The following is an 18,886-nucleotide window of genomic DNA, read 5'->3' as shown; positions in this document are numbered from 1 at the left end:
GCAAGGAGAAACAAATAGCATCTTACATACATGGCAGCAGGCAAAAAACAGAGCTTGTGCAGGAAAACTCCCCTTTATGCAAACCATCAGATCCCGTGAAACTTACTGTCACAAGAACAGCATGGGAAAGACCTGGCCCATGATTCAATCACCTCCTACCAGGTCCCTTCCGCAACACGTGGGAATGCAAGACGAGATTTGGGTGGGGACACAGCCACGCCATGTCGTGTATCATAATCCTTAGCATAACCACTGAAAGAATAAAGCAAAAACGTATCACGAAAAGTCAACAGGTAAAGTATAATGAAATTCCAAAAAGTAATCAAATAATCCAAAAGAAGGTAGGAAAGTGGGAGAGAGACACACACAAAAATAAAAATAGAGAAAAAACAAAACAAGTAGTAAGACAGTAGTCCAGGTGATTGTTAAAAAATTAAAAAAGCAAGCTTCGTGCAGCGGCAGTATCATAGCCAACGAGGTTTATCCGAGGCTTGATTATTGCTAATTGAAAACTTTTCCCAATACCCTGCCATGATGACTTGAAATGTAGTTGGCATTGGCAATTTTTGACAGTTTCTATGGAGTCTGAATTATAAAAATAAAGAAAAGAGAAAAAAAGAAAAATAAATAAAAAAGCGAGGTCCAGCTACATACTCTCTATAAGAGAAGCATTTCAAATACAAAGGCAATGGTTGAAAGCAAATGGATGAAAAACCATATGCCTTGCAAACAGTAAGACCACGAAGTAAAAACAGCTTCATTAATGTCAGATAAAATAGACAAAGAATGTTATCAAAGATAAAGACAGAAATTTCACAGATATCAAAGGGTTAATTTATTGGGAAGACAACATAATTGGAAATGTGCGTGCATCTAATAACGGAGCTTCAAAATACATGAAACAAACATTACAAAACTAAAGGAAGATTCCATGATTGTCGTAAGAGATGTTGGCACCCCTCAGAAGAACTGGAGGAAAAAGTCAACGGAACACTGAGGAGCTTGTTCTGAGTTGGTAATGAACAATACTATCAGTTGTATTGATATAATTGATATGTATTGAGCACTACACCCACAACCAAAAGACAGACATTTTTTTTTAAGTACACATGGTCTGCTCAGCAAGACAGGTCATTTCTGAGCCATAAAACAAATATAACACATTTTAAAGACTTGAAATCATACAAAGCATGTTCTCTAACTGCAATGGAATTAACTTAGAAATAAATAACAATAAGATATCTGGGAAACTCCCAAACATATGGGTGTCAGCAACATACTTCTAGATAATTCATGGTCAAAGAAGAAATCACAAGGGAAATTAGAAGATAGTTCAAAAAATGATCATGAAAGTATGACGTATGAATTTAGGGGATTTAGTTAAAGCAGCGCATAGAGGGAAATTTATAGCTTTAAAATGTTTGCATCTGAAATGAATAAAGATTTAAAATCAAAATCTAAAGTTCTCTCTCTCTCTCTCTCAAGAACTAAGAGAAGAGCAAAATCAGTCTAGGGAAGTAGAAGGAAGAAAATAATAACAATATGAAAGGAAATCAAGGAAATAGGAAACTAATCAAAAATAGAGAAAATTAACAAAGCTAAAAATTTATTCTTCGACAAGATTAAACAAATGGCAAAGCCCTAAACTTACGCAGAAAAAAATGAGGAAGAACATAAATTGTCAATATCAGGAATAAAAGAAGGAATGTTATTTCAGATCTTATAGATGTTAAAAACATGAGGAGATATTATGAATAAATATTTGCAAACAAACTCAATGACATTAGAATATAAGAGAATATCATGAACAACTTTAGGGCAACAAATGTGGCAACTTTGATAAAAAGGGAAATGCCTTGAAAAAGGCAACCTACCAAAATTTACATTATGTGAAAGAGAAAAACTGAATATCTGTATAGCTATTTTAAAAATATTTTTTAAAAAAAGAAAAACAAATCTCACCAAGAAAATTTCAGGCCTGGATGGTTTCACTCCTGAATTCTGAGAACATTTCAAGAAGATATAACACTGAATATATATAAACCCTTTCAGAAAGAAGAGAAGAGAAAATGTCCCACCTTGCCTTATGAGGCTAGTGCAATCCTGATACCAAAACAAAGACATCACAAGAAAAAAAAAATACTATAAGCCAATACTCCTTACAAACATAGACGCAAAAATCCTTAACAAAATATTAGCCACTCAGGAAATCTAACAACATATACAAGTAACAATACATTATGAACAGTAGATTTTGTCTCAAAATGCAAGGTTGGTTTAACATTTGAAACTCAATCAGTGTCACTCACCATATTAACAGAATAAAAGAAGGGAGAGAATCATGCAATCATTTCAATAGATACAGAAAATCATTAGACAAAGATGAAATATCCAATCATAAACTCCCAGAGAAAGAAGAATAAGGGTAGACTAAAGGATCGCTTTATAAAGAGTACCCTTTATAGAGAATAAACAGTAGCTATGTAAAATCTGTAGCTAGTTATCACACTTAATGGTGTTGAATGCCTTCCCTATAAGACTTTTAACAAGACAAGTGTTCTTGCTCTCAACACCTCTATTCAAACATTTACTTGAAATTCTAGTCATTGCAAAAGGAAGACAAGGAAATGAAAGCATACGGATTTGATAAGAAATAAAACAGTTCCTATTTGTGGTAAAATAATTGCTTGTATAAAAAATGCTAAGAAGTCTATAAACCAATTACTGGAATTAATAAGTGCATGTAGTAAAGTTGCAAGATACAAGATATGGAAATCAGTCACAGTTTATATCCTAAGAGCAAACCATTAGAAAGTGAAATTTTAAAAATTACTCTTACAATAGCACCACAACCCACAAAAGGAATGAATCTGACAAAAAAAGTGTAACTCTCCTCACGGAAAACCATGGAACACTGCTGAGAGAAACTGACCTAAGTCAATAGAAGACAGGCCCTATCTGTGTATGAGAAAACCCCAGCATTGTCCAAAGGTCAGTCCTTTCTAACTTGATCTGTAGATTCAGTGCAACCCAAGCAAGTTTTCAGCAGGCATTCTGGAGAAATCGACAGCATGATTTAAAAACTTACATGAAAATGGTAATGACTCAGAACAGCCAAGGCAATTTTCAAACAGAACAAAATTGCAAGGGTTATGGGGTCGTCAAAAGTTGGTTAAGGGATGTAGACGGACAGCTCGGAAGGAGGAGTGAGTTCAGGGCTCTATAGCACCTAGGATGACTGTAATTAATTAACAACAATTTAAGAAATAGCTAGGAGAGTGGATTTCAAATGTTCCCAACACATAGAAATGACACATGTTTGCGGCGATGGGTATGCTAATCATCCTGAAATCAAATGATCATTACACACTGTGTACATGTATTAAAATCTCACACTGTTCCCCATAAGTATGGGCAATTATTATGTGTCAATTAAAAATAAGTATAAAAGCAATGAATAAATATGCATTTCCAGGCCCAGATCACTCCACTGGATTTGAATTGTGAGCAAAGGAACCTGGGGTCTACATTTTAATGACAGCTCTGTCATTCCTATCATTAAGCAAGTGGCAGAAACCCTTAGACTAATTCTACTTGGATCAAATGGGAAATGTCTTTGGTGCTAAATATAAATAATCTTGTAATTATGAGCTTTCCAAGTATAGTTCTACTTAAATCACATCATCAAATGGAGATACTCTATGTTTCATGTACATAATGCACAAAACAAGCAAAAGTAAGGTTAAAAATCCAGAGTGGTGAGCCCTCCAGGGTTAGGGGCTGGAAAGGGGCATGAAAAGCATTCTCAGGGGCTGGGAACATTCCTCTGTTTATTTAACTTGTGCTGGATTCATGGATGTGTTCAGTTTGCAAACATTCATCAGGTTATAGGTATATATACAAAGTGTGTGATATATAAACCCACATATATATACCATATATATATATATATATATATGACACACATATACATCAGTAAAAGCAGTTTTCAGAAAGATTTAAAGGTGGACGCTAACCTAAAAAGATTTAAAGGTAAAAGATAATTGAAAAATAAGCATAAATATAAATGTTAAAAGTAGCTCCACTAGATCAGCATTTTTACTAATATGAAGGATATACAACCCAAATACATGTGGACGTCAGATTATGTGCTTCACCCCTGAAAACATACAAGAACAAAGTGGAAGGCTTAAACTCATCATATTTTAAGATTTATTGTAAATGTATAATAAGCAAGACATGGTGGCTCACACTTGTAATCCCAGCACTTTGGGAGACTGAGGTGGGCGGATCACGAGGTCAAGAGATAGAGACCATCCTGGCCAACATGGTGAAACCCCATCTCTACTAAAAATACAAAAAATTAGCTGGACGTGGTGGTGCATGCCTGTAGTCCCAGCAACTAGGGAGGCTGAGGCAGGAGAATTGCTTGAAACCGGAAAATGGAAGTTGCAGTGAGCCGGGATCGCGCCACTGCACTCCATCCTGGCAATAGAGCAAGACTCTGTCTCACAAAAAAAAAAAAATAAAAAAAAAAAAAAAAAAAAAAAAAAAAAAAAAAAGCAAGACAGTGAGGATTTTGCAAAAGGTTACACATATAAATCACTGATACCTAACAGAGAGTGCAGAAATATTTTCACACATTTGTGAAGTTCGTGATTAACAAAAGTGCAATGACAATTCATGGGAAAAGAAAAGGTTTTTTTGACAAATGCTGGAATTATGGGGTACACTTATGAAGAGAAAATGGACATTGACCCTCACCTCACACCATATACAAAAGCAAAACTCAAGTCATAGGTCAAAGTGCAAAAGCTAATACTAAACTTCTAGAAGAAAACAAAGGAGGAAATATTTGCAACTGTGGGGCACAGATTTCTTAGATTTGTTTCCAAAAACACAAACCACAAAATATAACTGTGAACTGTATCAAAATGGAAAACTCTTGCTCTTTGAAAGACACCATTAAGAAAACAAATAAACAAAACAAAGGGCAAGGCACAGAGTGGAAGTATTGAAAATACATCTATCTGACAAAAGACTTATACCCCGAATGTAGGAAGAACTTTTACAACTCACAGAGAAGGCAAAAATTTCTATTATAAAATGGGCAGAATAGCTGGACACATCACAAGAGCATACGCACAGGGCCAATATGCACACAAGAAGATGGCCGATATCTTTGGTCATTTGGGGCAAGGGTGGACCAGGGAACTGTGAAGCGACCGCTGGGGCCATCTACGCTAGGGCACACACTGGCTCTGGCCACTCCAACCGAAGCCTGGGTGTCACCCTGCGGCCACTCTCAGAGAGTCCCGGAGAGGAAGAGGGACTTGCAGAGGCAATGAACCTCAATGATGTCATTGACTCAGGGTCTCAACTAAGTGCAACTTAATCACAGGATGAGGCTGGCCCAGGAATAAGGGACTCGGGCATGAGGAGGATTCCCCACCTGGCATTTCAGCACCATCTGCCTTGTTTGTTGCCTCCCCCTCCCTCTCTCCCAATGCCCACGTGTCTCCCAGGATGCAGAGTCCCATGGTCCTGCCAAAGGAGGCATGCCCCCCACAAAGCGAAGCAGGCAGACCAAGCCAGGAGGGCTGTCTCAACAGCGCAGAGACCGGGACCTGCATGGGGTTCCCATATGGGCCAGGGCCAACCAAATGCTCTCTGGATTCCAGATCCCCTTCCCTTCCCCTGTGGTCCAGGGGAAAGAGCATCCACCCCACAGGGTGAGGAGGGAGGAGATTCCTGCTGCAAAGAGCTAAGGGCAGGGCCTGGCTCAAGTTAACTGTTCGGCAAGCAGCAGCTCTTACGATCTGTTTACATCCCTGATGGCTCTTGGCTACACGGGTGGAATTCAAAAGCAGATCTCCAGCCCTGGGAGCAGGAATGACAAGATCAAAGCTGAGGCTAATCCTCGAAAGACCACCTGGTGGAGCGGGACAGCGTTGGTACAGGAAGATAACAATGCAAATGGTGCCTGGCAGATCAATATTCCCAGATCCCGCAGGCCTCTCTGACCCTTCACCTTAAGGAAGTCTGCGTGTCCAGTTTGTTTATTAATTTTTTAGTTGTGCAAAGCACCTGAAGTCCCAGCACTAACCTCGAAGTCCTGCAATGCTGTGGGGGTGAGGATGAGGCTGGGGCTGCAACCCCAGGCACGAAGGACCAGAGGCCACCACGACCACAGCCTCAGCCTTCCTGCTCCTCCGGCACTTCCCTGAACCTGTGCCCTGTCAGCGAATTCAGAAGCAAATGGGATGCTGGCGCCAGCAGAAGCAGAACCATTATTCACGAAACTGAAGTCCACCAACGGCCTCCCGTTAGCCTTTCTACAGGGTGGGCGCCTCACAAGCCCTGGAAGCACTTCGCTTTCAGTCTCAGCCCCCGCATCGGCTTGCAGCGGCCACTCAAGTCTCAGCAGAGCCTCTCCATTTTAAGCACAGATTTTAGAAGAGGGCGTTGTGGAGGTCAAGCGATGGCCTGCTTCATTTCCATGCATTGGCATCACCAAGAAGGCCCCCAGAGGCTTTTCCTAAATAGCAGGCTTGGTGCAGAATTATCAGACCATCTCCATTCTTTCTGTTGTTGTTGTTAACCCCCCTGGATTGGTGCTAACAAAATGCTAGCCGGAAAGGCCGTTTAAATTGATGTGTCTTATTTCCTTTTGCCTTTTTCTTAAACCAATGCCCTTCACTAGTGCATTTAATAGGCTTTGGACTTTTTTAGAGCTTTGTTCTCACATTGCACCCTGGGGAACCAAGCAGGTGAAACTTCAGACTTCTCTGAGTGGCTATCTCTGCAAATGGATATTTGGGGCTGAGGGAGACCCCAGGGGAGGAGAGGGATGCTATAACAAGGGAGCTGGGGGCATATCCCAGCTCTGAATCCCAAGGGTCCTGGGTTTGAGGCAGCCTCAGCCACTCCTGGCCCTGTAACCTAGAGCCAGCAATTCTCCATCTCTGCCTCAGTTTCTTCATCTGTAAAATGAAGCAACAGCAGTGCCCTCCCCATAGAGCAAGGAGGGAGAAGATTCCTGCTGTGAAGAGCCCAGCTCAAGGCCCAGCACAAGTTAACTGTTCAGCAAGCAGTGGCTCTCTCACACTCTGTTTATGTCCCAGGTGGCTCTTGGCTACAAGCGTGGAATTCAGAAGCAGGTCTCCAGCCCTGGGAGTGGGGGTTACAAGATCAAAGGTGAGCCTGGCCTTCATGAGGAGACGTGGGATCAGGGAAGAAGAGGAGGTCTAGAAACCAACAGAATGCGGCTCTGCCACACCACAGGGCACAGACTTAGTATGTCTGAGACCCAATTTCCTCACTTTAAGGAGAGCAGGGTGGTGTGAATATAGATGAAGCCAGAATGCACTCCATGCATGCACAGGCAAACACACTCACAGCCCCCAGCACCGTGGTCCACATTCAGTTTTAGTAAAGGCACCTTTCCTCCCCTCTGCCTCTCCCAGGAGGAAACTTGAGTACCAGGCAGGCTACCAGCATAGAAATCCCACCACAGAAACCCACTGTGTTAGTCTGTTTTCACACTGCTGATAAAGACATACTTGAGACTGGGTAATTTATAAAGGAAAAAGGATTAACGGATGTATAGTTCCATGTGGCTGGGGAGGCCTCACAATCATGGCGGAAGGCAAGGAGGAGCAAGTCACATCTTACATGGATGGCAGCAGGCAAAGAGAGAGCTTGTGCAGGGAAACTCCCCCTTATAAAACCATCAGATCTCATGAGACCTATTCACTATTAGGAGAACAGCACGAGAAAGACCTGCCCCCATGATTCAATTACCTCCCACCAGGTCCCTCCCACAACACGTGGGAATTCAAGATAAGATTTGCGTGGGGACACAGCCAAACCATACCATTCCACCCCTGGCCCCTCCCAATTCTATGCCCTCACATTTCAAAACCGATTATGCCTTCTCAACAGTCCCCCAAAGTCTTAACTCATTTCAGCATCAACCCAAAAGTCCACAGTCCACCATCTCATCTAAGACAAGGCAAGTCCTTTCTGCCTATGAGCCTGTAAAATCAAAAGTAAGTTAGTTACTTTTTAGATACAATGAGAATATAGGCATTGGGTAAATACAGCCCTTCCAAATGGCAGAAATTAGCCAAAACAAAGGGGCCGCAAGCCCCTTGCAAGTCCAAAATCCAACAGGGCAGTCAAATCTTAAAGCTACAAAATGGTCTCCTTTGATGCCACGTCTCACATCCATGTCATGCTGATGCAAGAGATGGGTTCCCATGGTCTTGGGCAGCTCCGCCCCTGTGGCTTTGCAGGGTACAGCCTTTCTCCCACCTGCTTGCATGGGTTGGCGTTGGGTGTCTATGGCTTTTCCAGGCACCCAGTGCAAACTGTCACTGGATCTACCGTTCTGGGGTCTGGAGGATGGTGGCCCTCTTCTCACAGCTCCATGAGGTGGTGGCCCAGTGGGCTATGTGGGGGCTCCAACCCCACGTTTCCCTAGCAGAGGTTCTCTATGAGGGTCCTGCCCCTGCAGCAAACTTCTGCCTGGACATCCAGGCACCAGAGGATGTTTCCATACATCCTCTGAAACCTAGGTGGAGGTTCCCAAACCTCAATTCTTGACTTCTGTGTACTCTCAAGCTAACACCACATGGAAGCTGCCAAGGCTTGGGGTTTGCACCCTCTGAAGCCATGGTCCAAGCTCTATGTTGGCCCCTTTCAGCCATGGCTGGAGTGGCTGGGACACAGGGCACCAAGTCCCTAGGCTGCAAACAGCATGGGGACCCTGGACCTAGGCCATGAAACCATTTTTTCCTCCTATGCCTCTGGGCCTGTGATGGCAGGGGCTTCTGTGAAGACCTCTGACATGCCCTGGAGACATTTTCCCATTGTCTTGGGGATTAACATTCGTGTTTTTGTGGTTTATGTGAATTTCTGCAGCCAGCTTGAATTTCTCCTCAGAAAAATCAGATTTTCTTTTCTATCATATTGTCAGGCTGCAAATCTCCCAAACTTTTATGCTCTGCTTCCCTTATAAAACTGAATGCCTTTAACAACACCCAAGTCACCTCTTGAATGCTTTGCTACTTAGAAATTTCTTCCACCAGATACACTAAATCATCTCTCTCAAGGTCAAAATTCCACCAATATCTAGGGCAGAAGCAAAATGCTGGCAGTCTGTTTGCTAAAACATAACAAGAGTCACCTCTGCTCCACTTCCCAACAATTTTCTCATCTCCATCTGAGACGACCTCAGCCTGGATTTCATTGTCTGTATCATTATCAGCATTTTTGTCAAAGTCATTCAACAAGTCTCTAGGGAGTTCCAAACTTTCCCACATTTTCCTGTCTTCTTCTGAGCCCTCCAAACTGTTCCAACTTCTGCCTGCAACCCAGTTCCAAAGTCACTTCCACATTTTCATGTATCTTTATGGTAGCTCCCCACTCTGCTGCTACCAATGTACCATATTAGTCTGTTTTTTGCTGCTAATAAACTGACACCCAAGACTGGGAAATTGATACAGGAAAAAGGTTTAAAGGGCTTAACAGTTCCGTGTGGCTCGGGAGGCCTCACAAACATGGCAGAAGGCAAGGAGGAGCAAGTCACGTCTTACATGGATGGCAGCAGGCAGAGAGAGAGAGCTTGTGCAGGAGAACTCCCCCTTATAAAACCATCAGATCTCATGAGACTTATTCACTATCATGAGAACAGCACGAAAAAGACCTGCCCCCAAGTTCAATTACCTCCCACCAGGTCCCTCCCACAACGTGTGGGAATTCAAGATGAGATTTGGGTGGGGACACAGCCAAACCATACCCACCAAGCCCTTCGCTTGAGGATCTGGGCTGGGCTCTCAGGCAAGAATCAGGAGGCACTGAGTTGGGGTCCAGTCCAACAATGGCAACTCAGCAACACGTCCTGGCTCAGGGTTGGGCAGGCAAGACTTCCCTCTGGGGTTCACACTGGTTCTGAATAACAAGAACCATGCCAGGGCCATGACCTGGGACCTGAGCCCTCCTCTTAGCCTACTGGGCACCATGCCAGCTCAGTGTAGCCCACCAAGGCCGTCCACAAAGCATCCTCCATGATAGTTTCTAGGGCTGCTCCCTCGGCCCCTGACCGGCCCCTGACCGGCCCCTGACCGGCCCCACTTCCCTGGACCTGGGCTCTGTGGAGGACCTCTCTCTGCCCTTCAGCTCCCATCCTGCTTGCCCTCAGGGGAGCCGCTCCAGCCCCAGGGGTTCTGTCTTTCCCCACTGGTCAGTCTTCCCCTGTGCTTGGGCCCTGGACAGCAGACAGCCATGTCCAACCTCCTTTTTGGCATCTCCACTTGGGGCCTCCTCCCAGGCTCTCACACCTGCAATGCCTCACACTGTTCCTCACCTCCCTTCCCTTACCCTGACTTTCTCTGTCTTTGTGCAATGAAAACCCCTTACCCACCCAGAGTCCCCAAACCAAACACGTAAGCTGTGTCGTTACCTATGTGACCCCTTCCAGTGAACTCTGGACTGAAGCCCCCCTTCTTGTAGCGCCCAGTGAATCCTCCTTATCCGTTCTCTACAAAGAGGCAGGGTTTTCAAAGCACAAATCAGACACTGTCACCCCCTGACTCAAAACCCCAGTGGCTGCCTTTTCATGAGACCAACAGCTAACGGTCTTTTCAGGGCTGGCACGGCCCTGCCCACTCCCCATGCCCTCCCCCTGTACTAGTCCTGCTGCTATCAACCCCCAACCTTTCCCCAAAGACATCTACTCTCACCCCAAGGTCTCTGCATGGATGCTCTTCCCCTCTTCATGGGTCACCTTCCCCAAAACACTGCCAAGTGACTCTGGGCCCAGCGTTCTATTCATTAGGCTCGCAGCACTCAGCCATGGCCGCCATGTACCAAATTTCTATCTGCCTGCCTGTTTGTTTTCCGTCTGTCCCTGAAGTTGGCTGAGTAACAGCCCTCCAGGATCTCCACATTCTCATCCTTAAAGCTGGACACGAACCTTGATGAGCTTTTATTCAGAAGAAGTGGGCTGCCGATGTGGCCATATCCAGAGTCTTCAGATCCTCCTGGCTTCTCCCTTGGGTGTGAAATTCAAGTGTCCATATAAGAGGAGGGGGAGACACATGTGGTGGGGGGTTACACCTGCGGTTGGGTGAGACACATGCAGAGGGGGAACATATGTCAAGGGGAGACACACGCATTGGGGGAGACACATGCCAAGGGGGAGACACATGCAGGGGGGAGACCTGTGGGGGGAGACACATGCAGGGGGGAGACCTGTGGGGGGAGACACATGCAGGGTGGGGGAAGACACACGCCATGGGAGACATGGTGGGATACAGAGGGGAGACACGTTGGGGGCTGGGACACAAGCAGAGGAGCAAAGGACGTGGAGATGCGGTGGAGACAGCTTGAGGAGCTGCCTGAAGACTGGAGCAGCCCCAGGTCAGGGAACACCCAGAGCCCCCAGACACTGCAGGAGGCTGGGAGGATCCTCCCCTGCAGCCTCTAGAGGGAGGTCAGCGCTGCTGACACCTTCACCTGGGACTTCTCGCCTGCAGAACTTGGAGAGAAAGCATCTCGGTTGCCTGAAGCGTCTAGGGTTGGGATATTTTCTTATTGTCAGCCCTGTCGGATGTAATAACGCTCTCTCTCCCTCGCTAGGCCTCCATTTGCCTTCAGGGAGTTCTAGTGAGGGAGAGAGAGCCTTACTACACAGACGGTCAGAAGAGCTAAGAAAACAAAGCAGAGTGCAGGGCCTGAATGAAGCTGGGGCAGGATTCACACGGCTGCGGGGACAGCAGGCTCCTGGCAGGACAGCAGGTATGTCCCCAAGGAGCCTCAGGGCAGGACAGTGCAGGGGGACAGGACTGAGCGGGGGAGAGAGGATGGGGGCCGGTACAAGAGGTGGTGGGGACCTCGTGACAGAGGACGGAGGGCTCTCAGCCCATGGGAATCCTCTGCAGGGTGGGGACCTCAGGGAAGCATCTGTAAATCCACTCTGGCTGCAGGGTTAGGGCGGAGGCCGGGAGGACGCAGCTGAGTGGTTCACGGCTGTGTGGGGGGGTACCGCATAATTCTGGCGGTTGGCCCGAAGGACTTCCATATGAGTTGGGTCGGAGGTTTGAAAGAAAGTGGTGGCCCCGCACAGCTCCTGAAACTTGGGCCTGGGCGACAGGAAGGGTGGAACTGCTGTTGCCTGGACTGGGGAGGTGGGCAGGAGCTGGCCGGGTCTGGGGTAGGCTACAGGGCCAGGCTGTAGACTCGCCACGTGCATGAGAGCATTAGATACCAGGGGGCACTCTCAGGTGGGGCGCAGGGGCTATGGTGCCACCTGGGACTTCAGAGAAGGGGCTGTGCTGAGGTGTGGGTGGGGGCAGCGCAGCGCTGGGAGTTCCTTTCCTGCGCTGGAGGAGGCACCTGGTGGGGGCCACAGAGGACGGGGCCCTGCAACACCCAACCTGTAGAAGGTGGGGAGGTGGTGAGGCCCAGCAAAGGGCCTGGGGGAAGCAAGGCTTCCAGGGCGGAGGGAGAGAGCCTGTGCTCAGGGCCACTGGTTCCCTCGAGTCAGGTGAAGCTGGCCTTCCTGTGTTTGGGTGCGGTGACCTGGAAGTCGCTGGTGAGCTTGCCCACAGCTGCATGGAGGAGCAGCCTGTAGAGACGGGATATGGACACGCATCTCTGTGAAGGGGCCAGAGCCGGGGCCTGGCTGCAGGGGAGGAAAGGAAAGACATTTCTTTGGTGAAGATGGGCAAAAATGGCGACATGTTTGCGAAGGGAGGACAGGTGTGGGGAGACAGCACAGGGAGGGGACAAGCTCCCAGGCCCACAGGACGGTAGTCCTGCCTCGGGGCAGAGACGATTCACCTCCTGCAAGGAGCAAGGCTGGGCAAGGCGGGGCTCTGGGCTGTGGATCTTGTGATGGGAGCTGAGAGCTGGACTGGGCCTTCCTCAGTGTGGTGAGAATCTGCATGTGCCGGGGGAGAGGTGTGAGGAGGAGGGCAGAGGGGCAGGGAGAATGAGTTAAAGCCCCTCCAAGGGAGTTGGGGCTGTGGGCAAGGGGAGTCTGAGGCAGGCTTTCAGGACTCCCTTGGGCTAGGAGATCATGAATTCAAACAGGGACCTGTCCACAGAGTGGTGTGATTTTGAAGATGGGAGGGCAGGTAATGGCAGGGAGCTGAGAGCGCAGGATTGACTTCCAGGGGAATCCCAGCTGGACAAGCAGGGAAAGTGACGAGGGGAGACCGTGGCGCTGGGCTTGGTGCTGCCGGGCCCTGGCTGAACATCGGCAAGCACACAAATGGCTCCGTGGGCATCAGATGTGCCCCCAGGCTGCAAGGACTTAGTGAGACACTGGCATGAGCTCAGCACGTGCCCACCATGCAGTCGGGCTGAGAATTCCACAGCACCCAGGTCCTCCCAGATGCAGAGCTGGCCGCCCTTTCCTTGCTTGACGGCTTCCAGACAGAAGCAGCTGGTCGCCGTGCACAAGTCCAGGGAGCTGGTAAGGAAGGGCAGCCTGAGTTCTCTGCCAGCCTGTCCACCCTCACCCCCCTCTCCAGGCCGGTGTCCCCGGGGGTCAGGGAGGCCGTCTGGGTGCTCACTTGGCTCAGCCAGATTTGGAGAGGGTGAAGCTGGCAGCCTGAAGGCTCAGGGCACAGGCAGCTGATCGCGTGGGTTTTGGGTCCCATTTGCTAGGAAATTTGCAGAGAGGAGGGGAGAGTTAGTGCTGTTGCCTTGGCAACGCTCTGTCACATTCTAATGGGGCTCAGCAGTAGAAGGAGGCTTGTCTTAGGGGAGCACAAAGCAGATCGATTTGCTGGTGTCCTGAGGCAGCTCAGCGGGAAAGTGGCTGCTTCTTGGGTGTCCGCTGCCATCGGGAATGCAGCAGGAGAGGGGCGGGTGGGGGGTGTCCCAGGACCCACAGTACTCACCAAAGAGCGAGGTGGGGCTGATGCTGGCTACCCACTGGGCCTCGTCCCAGGGCAGCTCCGGGTCTCAGGGCTCGCGTGGAGGAGGTGGGCGGCTGCCCCAGACCAACTGGGTCTTTAGGACCCAGGCCCCACGCCTACTGCTTCATGGAGCCTCTGCTCTGGGAAGCTTCCTGATTTTGCAGATAGAAACGCCACGGGAAGAGGAAAAACACAAGCTTCTAAATCGGTGAACTCAGAGCAACCTCCTCGCGGGGCCCGAGTGGGCACCAGATCCCCCAAAATCCAGAACTAGAGCGAAACAGCTAGGAGCTTGGATAGCAGGAGCAAATATAAATATTAAAAGTACCAACAAGACACAAATAATACAAGCAATACAGATTGGGAGGAGGGATAGGGTGGTCAGAGAAAGAGGAGCTGAGTATTACCCAGCCTTTCAAAACAGGAAGTGGGTGATACTGTCAGAAACAGGACCCTGGGACAGAGAGCGTCTAATTCCAGATGGTTAATGGTCTTCACAGACTCCCCCTTCTCAGTCTCAGAAGGTTCTTCCAGGAAACCATGCCTCACATGGTGAAGATAAACACGCTCGAAGTCAGCAGCGTCGGCGTCTTCAGCTTGACTTGGGCTCCTCTTCCTTCTTTACATTCCAGTCCAATCTGACATTCTAGGCTGCAGAGCCTGGGAAGGATGGTCTCATCTGACACCAGCGTTTGCTCACACGTCTACTCCTTTCTAGCCATTGCCACGTGCCAGGCACGGTTCTAGGTATTGTGCATGGCTGTGGCTCCCTGATGTCACTCAGCTGGGCACTGAGGTGGGGCTGCCATCATCAGTCCACCTCCAGGAGATAAATGGGGCCCAGGGAGGGAAACCGGCCCCAGGCCTCAATAGCTCCCAAGAGGGAGACTCTGGCTTTGACCCTAGACCACTTGAGTTCAGAGGCCGCCCTCTTACATCTGCACATTTTCATTCCCTGATCAAATGTGCAGAAGAATGTCTGTGACGCAGCCGCATTGCCAACACTGGCTGCTCGAGTCTGTATTTTTTTTAAAAAATCAGCTTTATTAAGATCTAGTTTACATACCTTACAATTCACTCATTTGAGGTGTACACTGGCTGCTCGAGTCTGTATTTTTTTTAAAAATCAGCTTTATTAAGTTCTAGTTTACATACCTCACAATTCACTCATTTGAGGTGTACAATTTAATAGTTTTTGGTGCATTATATCACTATATTTTTTTAACTGTGGTTACATAGGCATAACAAAATTTACCGTTTTAACCGTTTTTGAGTGTACAGGTTAGTGGCACTGAGGACATTCACCATGTTGTCCAGCCATCACCTGTCAACTTCAAAACCTGTCATCACTCCAGACTCAAACCTGCCCCCATTAACTAATCACTTCCCATCCTCCCTCCCCTTAACCCAAGGTAGCCTCTAATCTACTTCCGGTCTCTGAATTGACTACTGGAGGGAATCTGACTACTGAATTTGACTCCTCTACCCCTAGAAGCGGAGTCCTGCAGAACTTGTCCTTTAGTGAGTGGCTGATTTCACAGAGCATAAGGTCTTCAGGGTTCATCCATGTCATGTCGGAATTTCCCTTCTCTTCATGGCTGGTAACAGTTTGTGGGATGGATGGAGCGCATTTGTGTGTTCATGCATCTGTTGATGGACATGGGGGTTGTTCACACTTTTTTTGTTTGCTTGTTGGTTTTTTTGAGATGGAGTCTTGTTCTGTCACCCAGGCTGGAGCGCAGTGGTACCACCTCTGCCCACTGCAAGCTCTGCCTTTCAGGTTCAAGCGATCTCCTGCCTCCACCTCCCGACTAGGTGGGATTACAGGCGCCTGCCATCACACCCAGCTAATTTTCGTATTTTCAGTAGAGACGGGGTTTCACCATGTTGGCCAGGGTGGTCTCGAACTCCTGACCTCAGGTGATCCGCCTGCCATGGCCTCCCACAGTGCTGGGATTACAGGCGTGAGCCACCACACCCAGCCTGTCCCCACTTCTTGGCTCTCATGAATAATGCTGCCATGAACATAGGTGTGCACATACCCGTTCCGTCCCTGCTTTCCACTCCCTCGGGTATGTACTCAGAAGGGGACTTTCCGGCTCACATGTTGTGTAACTTTGAAAATAAAAACAATCCTTGCTAAACTTGGATCTGAGGTCTCAGTCCGCCCGAGCAAATCTATGCAGCCCTCCTCCCCAGCCCACAGGAACAAAAGCCCAAAGGCAGGGCTTGGCATTCCAGCCCTAGAGCCACATGTGTCTCCCCCAGCCAGACATTTATTAGTGGCCACCTCAAGCGTCAATGTGGAGGCTGAAGGAGGAACTTGGGTTGAGGCCTGGTGTGCTGCGTGTGCCCCCTGCATGCTCAGAAAACGCTGTAGAGTTCTTACGAATTGATAAAATGGGCCTCTTCTCTCCCTGGGTCTCCTCAATGGCCCCTGAGACCTGCAGTATATGCATCATTCATTCCCACTGGACAGATGTGGGAACTGAGGCTCAGACAGCCACTACCCAGAGAGGCAGGATAAGCCTCAGCCCTTCGGCTCCAAATGCAGGGTCCTCTCCGGCCCCTTGCTGCCTCTCTCAATGATCCCCAAGGGGCTTGCAGGCAGGTTTCCTCCACTCCAGGGCAGCAAGGACACTGAGAGCAGAAACTAGAGGGGGGCAGAGAGAAAAGACACCTCCACAGCTGCACCCCCCCGTTTTTTCCCAGCACCATCTACACGCAGAGTATCGGGTGCCACCCTGCCTCCGGGGCCATGGCACCTCACCAGGAATGCCACTGCTTAAACTCGTCCAGGGCTGGCAAACCCACCCAGACCAACAAGCTGGCCCACCCTGGTTGCCCTGGTGGGAGTCCTGTCTCCGGGGCTCAGAGAACAGAGTCCATGCAGCAAAGGCCCTAAGGGTGCCAGGGCTGTGCCAGAAAGCCCCTTTTACCATCTTCTCTTCTTCAGCACACATTCCCAGCTCCTGCATCTAATGCCCAGGGGGTGCCTCCCAGATGCCGGTGGCACAGTGACGGGGACAGGAGGTGGCATTGCCCTTGTTCTGGATCTCCCTGGGTGACCCCAGTACGTGACACCCTGGACTCCAGAGGCCTCATCGGTGCCACAGGGGGCCTGGCCACATCACACTGGGCAGCTCTGTTCTCTGCAATTATTGGGTCTGGAGTCTCTTCTTGTCAGAGATTCTCTTAAAGAGTTTATTTCCGTAGATTAAACAAGGAGAACAGACAGGTGAGAGGATTGTAGACGTCTGCTGCAACCTTAGCTTCTCAGAAAACAGGCACTTGGGACTCCTCCCCAAAATGGGGAATTTAAACGGAAGAGGTGGCCCCCAAGGCAGCTCCTTTGGTCAAAGGCTCTGAGTACACATGAAAGGAGGGGGAGGGGAGGGGACATAGAGAGGGGAAAAGGGAGGAGGGCACCAGGCCAGGCGGAGCCAAGGGAGTCCTGAGGGTGAATCCCTTTGTGCCTATAAGGGGCCCTGTTGTGTGCTGTTGGGTTGGGACACAGCTCTGCCTGCCCCGCATGTGTTCTCTGAACCAGGGACCCAAGAGAGCAGCTCTCCCACTAGGGCCAGGGGCTTCCAGAATGCCCTTGGCTCTGCCCGTCCTGGTGCCCTCAGCCCCTATCCTGGCGGGAGAGCTGCTCTCTCAGGTTCCTGATTCAGAAAAGGCACCCGGGGGTGGGCAGAGCTGTGTCACAACCCAATGCACGACAGGGTCCCTTAGAGGCACATGTGTGTCCACCCCCAGGAGCACACAGACAGACCCTCATCCACTTGCCCTGCCTGGGACAGGAGCCCAGCACCCAATGCCTGTCCCAGCTTCCACCCCTTTGCTGACCTCCCCACCCCTCAGGCAGCGTGCCCGGGGACCAGGGTTCTAACCCCGGCTTCCTCCCTGACCATCCTCCTGGAAACATCCTTCCTGTCTCTGCCTCAGTTTACCTCATTGAAGGGTGACTTCCAAGGACCCATTCAGCTTTCATCTCCTGTCACTCCGCAGACATCAAGACTTTCCATCCAATTCCCCCCACCCCCAGCTGCCACTCCCCTTCCCAATCTTCCGCCCACCCCTGTCCAGGGGCCCAGGTCCCCAGCGCGGGCAGCCCCTCTGTCCCGCTTCCCGGGACCTGGAGCCGGCTAGGATGGAGTTCTCTATCCCAGTTCAATTTCCCCCGCCTTTTTGATGTCACATCCTGTCCCAGCCCGCTCGCCCGCGGCCGCCGCCCTCCCTCCTCCTCCCCGGGAGAGAGCGAGGCGCGCGGGTCCCTCTGCGCCACCCCCGCCCCCGCCCCTTCCGAGCAAACTTTTGGCACCCACCGCCGCCGAGCGCGCGTTCGTGCTCCGCAGGGCGCGCCTCTCTCCGCCAATGCCAGGCGCGCGGGGGAGCCATTAGGAGGCGAGGAGAGGGGAGGGCGCAGCTCCCGCCCAGCCCAGCCCTGCCCAGCCCTGCCCGGAGGCAGACGCGCCGGAACCGGGACGCGATAAATATGCAGAGCGGAGGTTTCGCGCAGCAGAGCCCGCGCGCCGCCCGCTCCGGGTGCTGAATCCAGGCGCGGGGACACGAGCCAGGCGCCGCCGCCGGAGCCCGGAGCCCGCCGGGGCCAGAGCCGGAGCGCGTCCGGGTCCACGCAGCCGCCGGCCGGCCAGCACCCAGGGCCCTGCGCGCCAGGTCGTTGGAGGTGGCAGCAAGACATGCACCCGGCCCGGAAGCTCCTCAGCCTCCTCTTCCTCATCCTGATGGGCACTGAACTCACTCAAGTACGTGCATCCAACGCCATTTTCCTCCCCGCCGAGCGCCCGGCCCGGCCCCCACCCCGGGAGCCCCACAAAGTCCGGAACGGCTCCGGCTCCGCGCCGCCCCGCGCCCCCGGCCTGGGCGCCCGGAGCGCCGGGGTTTTCGGGGACGGGGCCGGGGTGCTGGGCCGGACCTGGGTGGGAGGGAGG

General features: G+C 50.0%; 1 protein-coding gene and 1 non-coding gene across 2 annotated transcripts in view; both read left to right on the top strand.

Annotated features, from left to right (window-relative positions):
• Positions 1-444: 444 nt before the first annotated feature.
• On the top strand, positions 445-585 carry LOC119468747. The gene has a single exon (XR_005197509.1). It is a non-coding gene; the product is annotated as a U4 spliceosomal RNA (small nuclear RNA).
• A 17,553-nt stretch (positions 586-18,138) lies between these two features.
• OLFM1 (olfactomedin 1) overlaps positions 18,139-18,886 on the top strand; it is a 44,958-nt gene continuing 44,210 nt past the window's right edge. The window contains exon 1 of the mRNA XM_037732969.1: positions 18,139-18,700. Coding sequence (XP_037588897.1) covers positions 18,635-18,700 — 66 coding nt within the window. The 5' untranslated portion in view covers positions 18,139-18,634. The remainder of the gene's footprint in view (positions 18,701-18,886) is intronic.

This window comes from Cebus imitator, unplaced genomic scaffold (assembly GCF_001604975.1).
Source record: "Cebus imitator isolate Cc_AM_T3 unplaced genomic scaffold, Cebus_imitator-1.0 Scaffold486, whole genome shotgun sequence".
NCBI classification, from domain to species: Eukaryota; Metazoa; Chordata; class Mammalia; order Primates; family Cebidae; genus Cebus; species Cebus imitator.
Note: the sequence above shows the minus strand (reverse complement) of the source record. Positions and strands in the feature narration are given on the sequence as shown.